This window comes from Sardina pilchardus, chromosome 14, assembly GCF_963854185.1.
Source record: "Sardina pilchardus chromosome 14, fSarPil1.1, whole genome shotgun sequence".
Taxonomy (NCBI): Eukaryota; Metazoa; Chordata; class Actinopteri; order Clupeiformes; family Clupeidae; genus Sardina; species Sardina pilchardus.
In genome coordinates, this window is record NC_085007.1 from 22,322,727 (window position 1) to 22,331,361 (window position 8,635).

Below are 8,635 nucleotides of genomic sequence, written 5' to 3' on the forward strand. Positions count from 1 at the left end.
CCAATACTTAAAATTTGGGTCCCTGTATGTCTACAATGACAAAAGTATGACCTCAAACTGACATACTGTAGCCTACCTTGTGCACAGAGAAAGCAAAAGCCAGATGTGTCTTGTATTCATACCATCAGTGTGTAGTTGAAACATTGTGTGCTTATTAAATGATGGCTTGTGTCTACTGTTTGATACAGAAACACCATTTTTACGAAGGTGTGGAGAGTTGATCAAGCTGTGTTCGCTTTTGCAAGAGAACTACAAATGTTTTGATAATTTGGTGAAAGGTTTTGTTATTTGTGTGTAGAGTTTTGCAAAAATAGCCAATAGTTACAAAAAATGTGCTTAAGCAATCAGAAAAAAAACTGTAAATGTGCAGATACTCTGTTACAGTCAATACAGACAGATAGCGTCAGCCATTCCTGGAGGAAAAAAATGAATTGGTCAGTTTCCTCAACAAGAAAAATTTAAAGACTAAAGCTAAAAAAGAGTTATTGTCCTGATTAGCATTGGATGAAGAGTTAACTATTCCAGTGAACGTGGAAATCCGTAACTTGACCTTGAAAAAAGACAAACCAAGCCAAGCACTGGTAATTAGGTTTTATTTGTCCCAAAATATCATTTAGTTTTTTTCTTGTAGATGCAATTTATAATGTGTTCTATTTTGCATTTGTGTATTACAACTCACACATGCAAACACAACTACAAGCTGTTAAAATTGTTTTCTAGTGTTTGAAAATGAAAAATAAATATATCCAAATGTACATAGACCCATAATGTATTTCCCCCCCTTTTCAATTCAGTCTGTTTCATTCAATGTCATTTGTATGTGCCTTTAGAACTGTCTGCGGGGTCTTCACAGACAACACCTAAACTTTTAAGAAAGCTAATACCTAAGGTCAGTTTTTATTTTCGTTTAAAAAAAACTTTACATTTTTAACAAGAAAAAGACTGGTCCAGAGTACTTTTCTCTCAGTGTTGGATTATAGTGACACAATATGCATGCACCTTTATGTCTTCTCCAAAAGCTGGATGCAGTTTATCACTCTGCATTGTGGTTTGTAACAGTGGCCCCCGCAAGAACTCACTGCTGTGATCTGCACTCTAAAGTTCAATGGCCATCTTTGCATTTAAGGCGGAAATTGCACATGTTACTTTTCATTGCTGAGGCATTGTTGGGAAAACTTCCCCGCTATATCTGTGATCTTCTGACTTTTTGCACTTCATCATATAGTACACGTTCCTCACACAAGTTATTACTGCAGTCTGTCACCCCTCGTACCGAATTAGGGAAAACAGGCTTTTCTTTTTTTGCTCCACATCTCTGGAATGAGTTGCAGAATACATGGAGTATGGATTCTTTGCCTTCATTGGTGACTTTTAAGAGAGAAATTAATACTGTGTGCACTGGGGAATGTCATTGCTTTTAGAGGTATTTCACAAAACTCTTAGCTGCTACTGTGTTTTATGTAAATGTATGGGTTTTTTTTTTTAATGTGTTAATGTGTTTGTCTGTGTCTGGAACTATTTGTTTGGCTGCCATTTTGACCAGGACTCCCTGGCAGAAGAGACGCTCAGTCTCAATGGGACAATCCTGGCTAAATAAAGGTTAAATAAAATTAAAATAAAAACTGATGTCCAAATCTAACCACTAAATTGAAACCTCACTGAAGACCTACTGAAGAATTATCCGACAGCTAGCTTAGGCCTATCCTATTTACCCTATTTACCTCAGTTAACCTATAGCTCCATTTTAGCTAGGCCAGCTATAGGCTGGCCTAGTGAATTATGATATGATAGGCCAGCGGCGTCAGAATATTGCACACACAGCCAAGATAAGGATAGCACCCTCTTGTCTAACTCTTGAGTAGGCAGAACATAAGCGAAATTTCCAAAAAGGTGGTGTGATCCTTTAACCCAACCCTACTCTTGTCATGATCATTTGAAATTTCACAAACCATGACGTGACCTCTCAAACTCAACCAATGTGGTGTACATTTCCAATTTTAAGCCTCCCTTTTTGGATGATCTCGTACTACAACTCATAACCACATGATATGATAACTGTAAGAAGCAAGTGCATTAGGACTGTGTTAGGACTTTTTTTTTCATTTGTGACGCTGTCCATATCTTGTACAACAGATGTGATAGCTGAATCGAAAGATTTAGCTTGTCCAGCGACAGGCTTTATCAAGCAATATCAACTCAAGCGTGCTCAGGTGACGTGAATGACTAGGCACAGCTGTTGCTCATCTGTCCATCATTGTATAAAGCCTACTCAGACAATTTGATTGATGTGAACCGGTTTGGTGCGGGCACAGATGCTTCTCAATAGAGCCAGTCCAGACTGAATTTCCCGACCTCAAATATGGTGTGCGGGGTAAATTGGGAATGGCTTCCAGGCTAAAACATAGTCATGTTCCCCTGTGCTTGGTGCATGATCACATTTATATTTGCATTCATTTATTTAGCAGGCACTTTTCATCCAAAGTGACATGACATACTGTATGTGAATTCTATGACAAGGGACTATGTTGTCCCCGGAACAACTTGGGCCTTGCTCAAGAGCACCATGGTGGAGGCCGGGAATTGAACTTATCACAGATCAATACGTTTTTTTTTTTCTAAGAAAATCATTTGAAATGAGCAACAAGTATCACTAAACAGCATGATTCTGGCATATAAATATTTCAGAATTACTCCTCATGGGTTTTTCTTAAAGCAGCTTTAGAAAATGTAAAGCTAAATGGTTGAATTACCAGTCAGTATTACTTCCAAGTATATTTTGGAGTTGAATATGCATAAAAGCATAACTACTATAATACAAATCATTTACATTTTTTATTGCAATGTTCTGTTTCATTGTCTTTAACAGCATGGTGAACAATCAGTTGATGTGCTTTTGTGCTGAACGTTGTGTATTTTTCAGTCTTGAGAAAGTCCAGAAAAAATAGCTGGCATTACTGATGACTATATATGATTCTAGGCCAATTTACTCAGAGATGGTGGGCAAGCTGGCAAAAGTGTTGGTCCAGTAGTTGACAAAGCGCATCCTCAACTTCTGCTTGACAGAGTTTCTACCCATCCTGTGGTTGATGTCCACATATTTGTGGCTCTGATTGTCGAAAGCAGGCCAGTTGACGGGAACATCAGACTCACCTTTGTTAGGGTCTCTGTTGGAAAGAGAGGGAGAGAGAGAGGATTTAATGGAGCATGTAAAATAATTCAATAGAAGTTAAACCATCTATTTTTGGCCAATGTGTCTGACTGATCTGATTTGAATGTATTTTTCTCTCATACCCGGTCTTTGCAAAGTTGGTCCAGTAGGCGATCATGTATCCAGAGACATCACGGTGCTTGGGCCAGTATCCCAGAGGCGTGGCGAAGGGCTTGCCGAAGACATACTGCAAGTCGTCGGCGTGATCAGCCCCCATCCAGCTGGGGTAAATGGGCATTCTAGAAGGCTGAGTGAACAAGTAGGAGTATGTGCGTCCGGTCCTGAATAAAGACAGGATAGAGAAACTTGTGACTCAAAGACCAGAATTGATATTTACTTATGAGCACAGGTGCCGTGCAAAACGAAGCCCTTTGCTGCCTGGACTTTGACTTTGTCACCTACAGATAGACAGTGTTTCTACCATGATGGGACCTTACGTGGCAACGCTGTTATGCAGGTAGAGAGCGGCCTGAGTGGGCACCAGGAAGATGTAGTCGGTCTCCACTTCCACAATAGCCCTCTTGATCTCTTCCTTGCTAGGCTTGTGGCCCCAAGTGGAGGTGTACTCGTTGTAGGCCAGGTCAACAGCCTGCTGCCCCTTCTCTTTGGTTAAGGCACCGATGAGGGCCTTCAAATCCTCACTAAGATAAAAGAATAATTATAAGTGGTTAGGTCTGAACTGACGGCATGGAGTTTAGTGATCCTCATGGATACGTATGAGGAGGTTAGGACAGAGATAGGATAGCGGCTAGCCACTCACATAGGAGTAGTAGGAAGAGGCCGGTTGATGGATGGCACATCAACACCGGTGAAGAGGTGGCCGTCCATGTCATTGGCACCGATAATGTAGTCCCTGTCTGCAGCATTGACGAACAGGTTAGCAGGCTCATCAGGCAGGAAGTCTCCATCGATGACAGGAGCGAGGACCAGGTTGTTGACAATGGGAGCTGATGGAGAGAGACCCCCACTCAGAAGTTAGCATCCATGATGAGAGGGGAAAGGGGGAAAAAAAACACCCCCACCCACCTATAAAACCTGCAACTTTCCAAACACACACACACACACACATACACACACACACACACACACACACACACACACACACACACACACACACACACACACACACACACACACACACACACACACACACACACACACACACACACACACACACACACACACACACACACACACACACACACACACACACACACACACACACACACACACACACACACACACACACACAGATATATATATATATATACACTTTGTAATATGGTACACATTCTGAACCCACCATCTGGAGACCCGTGCATGTTCAAAGTGCCAGCAAGAGTCAAAGTAACAGGATCAGTCATCTTCAGACAAGCCGCCATCTTATCGTCAGTTGGGCAGCCCACCCTTTCGGCAACCTGTGAAGGATTGATTTCATTAAACTTGTGGCAAAAAGAAGATTGATTGAATGTCTCCACACCTCCAATCGGAATGAATATTTATGAATACACATGTACATGAGGATAATGTAGTAATAATCAGACAACAGGGGTCATGATGTTTACCAGCTCAGCAAACTCTCTGGGGTTCTTGTTGATGCCCCAGGGGCAGAGAGCCACTCCACTCTGGGAGATGCCTCTGCGGATGAGCCCCTTATTCATGGGAGTAATGAGCTGCGGGGAACATAGAGAAGATGGGTGAGAGGGGTAACACTATAGATGTGCGTTTCAACTGGATAACTAAGGCCAGTGACTGAAGCCTTTAGCTATAGGCACACCTGCTGCAGGTGTACGGCCATGCTCACTGTGCCTACCATCACGCTACACAACAAGTGAGAATTTCCCCTGTGTGTGTATATTCACACCAAATTGGCCTACCATAACTTCTCAACTCTGCACAGTATCCCATTAACTGGACGACAGTAAGCTATTTACAATTTTCTGTAAAGTAAACTTTGCAAACACGCTATTGAAATCAGCTTAATGCAGAACTATATGCACGTACACACCTTTTGTTTCAGCAGGAGAAAGAATGGGGTGTGTGTACCATAGCATTCATTCCTGCAGGCACCCTGAGAGACAGAGGGGGGTGGGGGGTTACCTGGAAGTTAACACTGGCGCCTCCAGCAGACTCTCCGAAGACGGTGATGTTGTCGGGATCTCCACCAAAACCCTTGATGTTCCTGTGCACCCAGGCAATCCCAGCATGCTGATCCCACAAGCCGTAGTTACCTATCAGTGGTACGGATCACTCATTTTAGTTCAGGTCAGTCTTTAGATGAATTATTCGATGTACAACATAATGCCTCTTCTTAGTTTAATCCAGATTCAGTTCATTTTCAGCTCCCATTCATTCTACTCTCCCATCCAGTTCAGTAACTACAGTAAATGACAACAGATTTTCTCGGTCTGAATTCTATATATTAATTTATATTGTGCCTTCTTAGTTTAATCTAAATTCAATTCCTTTCAGATCCAATTTATTCTATTTGGTTCAGGTTTATATAATTTAATCCAGCTCAGTAACTACAGTAAATGACTAAAGATGCTCTTGGCTGCTGATGAGTTTGTGTTGACGTTTGTTTACCAGGCATGCCGGCGTCTCCCGTACTGAGGAAGCCCAGAGATCCCACACGGTAGCTCAGTGTCACCACAATGACATTCCCCCTGTTGGCGATCTCCTCTCCATCATACAGATGGTTGTCGAGGAAGTTTGCTCCGTTGGAAGCACCGACAAGGAAGCCACCCCCAAAGAGCCAGACCATGACAGGGAGTTTGGTAGAGACCTCTGCAGAGTCAGAGAGAAGACACTGAAGCCATTAGTGGATATGCAAGCAGTAAAGCATCTATGTGAGGTGCTAGCCTATGAGGCATAAATGAGGAAAATATGATGGTGAAATAAGGTGAAATAATGAAATGTGAAATGTGAAATGTGAAATGTGAAATGATAAATGATGGATCTAAGCACTCAAAGCTTTACAATTTCCTGCCTCGTATGTTCTTTGATGTGTATTCAAACCAGTCTTTGCATGCAGATAAAGAGGAAGTACCTTTGCGTCCCTGGGGTACCCAGATGTTGAGGTAGAGACAGTCCTCATCACCACGAGTATCTGTCTGCAAGAGGTTGAGCTGCAGACATCTCTTTCTGAAGTCTTTGGCTTTCAAAACACCTGTAGACAGGAGAAGAAATGGGTAGTCATTACTGCAGTCTAACAGAAATAATCAATGGTTGTAAAATAGTTGTGCTTGCCTTACAAATTGCACACTCCTGCCTACATTTTTTTTTTTTTTTCTTTATTCACTTTCAAATCACTACTTCACTTCTTGCTGGTTGTCTCACTTGAAAATGCTCACCAGTGATGCAACTTTACATAAAACCTCATAACCATAATTAACATAACCATATCACAAATTGATCAATTATGTCCAGTTTCATCAATGTGTTAGGGTAATAATAGTAACTGTCAATGGCCGGGTTTCCCAAAATTGTTAAGAAGCTCTTAAGTGCTAAGAACTTCTTAGGAGCGTTGTAAGAATGTTCTAAGAACGCTCCTAAGAAGTTCTTAGGACTTAAGAGCTTCTTAACGATTTTGGGAAACCCGGCCATTGCTTGTTGACTGTGATGACCAGGGGTGGAAATTCAAATTTGAAAATGTGACAATCTATCAGCCAATAGCAGATTTCTGGTGAAATTAACCAGCCACTCAATGTTAAAATATGACTTTGTGTCTGAAATCTACCGGCCACTCTCACATTTTACCAGCATTTGGCTGGTGGCTGGTGCTAATTTCCATCCCTGGTGATGACCACTTGAAAGTGTCATCAAGAGACATGTTACTACATTGACCACACAGCTTCAATAATTCCCATAGGAAAATCTTAAGACACCCACCATCCCAGCCAGGGTGGCGTTGGGGCTTCTCAAAACGACCGGGAGGAGCGGCGAATGGGATTCCCCTGAAGACGTCCATGTAGTGGAAGAGTCCAGAAACAGCATAGTTGTCTCCAGAGACCATGCCACCTTCGGTCAACACAGTTCCCAACTGAAAACAAAAACTCAATTAAGTAAATCAGGCCCTGAAGATGTATATGTAAATCAACAAAAAATAAGTAGAAAAGGCGAAACAGTAATTTAAGTAATAATTACACCACTATATAACGGTAAAGCCTCTAGGTTTGTATTTCTAGCTCATAATTATAGTATACTTCACATGGTGAACTTTAATGTCATCCTGTGTACACACAATCGGTTTAATTAAACTTTTTTTTTTTAAAAAGGTAGTCAAAATCAAAAGAGCTCACAGAAGCAGCAGAGGCAGAGCCCAGACAAAGGGCTGCTGCCAGCAGGAGTCCCAGCATGACCATGGCGAACACAACAGCAACACAGACAGGACTGAGAGGCCTTTTCTCAGGCCATATATACCATCCCTATCTCCCTCTTCCTATAGCCGTCTATTTTTGCCAACGTTGCATAATTACCCATCGGCCTTTACAGTAGATAACCTGTGAATTTGCACATCTTTCTCATGAGGAGTTAAAAATAACATGTAGTCAACTGTTGTCAAGTGAAGGGGTCCTCCCCAACTGAAATTCAGATTAAAGAAAAATATCTAGTGCATAACATTTTTATATATATATTCATATATATTCAAGATGTTTTGATGCCTACATTTCATTTAATTAAATATTATGTTAGACTTTTTCAAACCCTGCTTTATGTAACAGCATGGAAGACTGACACATTTAGGAGCAATTTATCCCTTGTGCTGTATTTTTTATTTATTTATTTTCCAATTCAATCATTTGACATTTGATTTATTGTGCCATTGAAACCATCACAAGACAACACACCCAGTGACTCAGATCAGAACACAAGTTGGTCAACATATAAAGCATGACTCTCCCTGAGGATCATGAGCTCCTCTATTGCCCTATCACATCCTTACCCAGACCCTATTATCTCCAATAATCACAAAATTATAGGACAAAAAAATAGTTTGATCTAAATTTATCTGATGTCAATTTTCCCTTTAATGATCTTATCCCTAGTTTTATCCCCACATGTACAGTATGGTACAAGAAGGAATTTCATTAGAGCTGGCAAAAACTGGTGCTTAAAATACAAACTGACTGACGTGTTTCTTCAGAGAGTGTGTTTCTCAACCAAAAATGCACAACAAAATACCATGTTTTTCAGTGGTCCAAATATTCATGTTGTCAACCATGTTTGTCAGCCATCTCATTCTCAGTGCCACAAATGGCTGATACTCTTTGTTCTCCTCCTCATTCCCTTCATCATCATTGCTTTCTACTTTGGAACCATGTTAGTCTAACTTGCAGTGGTTATGGCCATGCTGTGAAACAAAACTGGCTGAGGCCCAATGTGGCTACTGTCATAACCAAAAAGGAATGTTGTGCATTCTTCAAC

The 8,635-nt window shown here is 41.1% G+C and overlaps 1 protein-coding gene across 1 annotated transcript; it reads right to left on the minus strand.

Moving 5' to 3' along the window:
- Positions 1-2,896: 2,896 nt before the first annotated feature.
- LOC134100724 (bile salt-activated lipase-like) lies at positions 2,897-7,572 on the minus strand. Its single transcript, XM_062554112.1, has 11 exons — positions 7,510-7,572; positions 7,100-7,250; positions 6,258-6,377; positions 5,795-5,995; positions 5,309-5,439; positions 4,774-4,881; positions 4,512-4,626; positions 3,969-4,155; positions 3,646-3,849; positions 3,292-3,489; positions 2,897-3,164 (listed from the first exon to the last, which is right to left on the minus strand). Exons 1-11 carry the CDS (start codon positions 7,570-7,572, stop codon positions 2,984-2,986), a joined length of 1,659 nt encoding a protein of 552 aa, XP_062410096.1. The 3' UTR covers positions 2,897-2,983.
- Positions 7,573-8,635: the final 1,063 nt, after the last annotated feature.

What these genes read in the sequence shown, in the direction of transcription:
- LOC134100724 (XM_062554112.1), bottom strand. Translation starts at nt 7,572, where the DNA reads ATGGTCATGCTGGGACTCCTGCTGGCAGCAGCCCTTTGTCTGGGCTCT. An exon ending in GCTCTGCCTCTGCTGCTTCT is followed by an intron (nt 7,251 to 7,509) that starts GTGAGCTCTTTT and finishes TTTTGTTTTCAG; the next exon opens with TTGGGAACTGTGTTGACCGA. An exon ending in GCGCCAGTGTTAACTTCCAG is followed by an intron (nt 4,882 to 5,308) that starts GTAACCCCCCAC and finishes TGTTCCCCGCAG; the next exon opens with CTCATTACTCCCATGAATAA.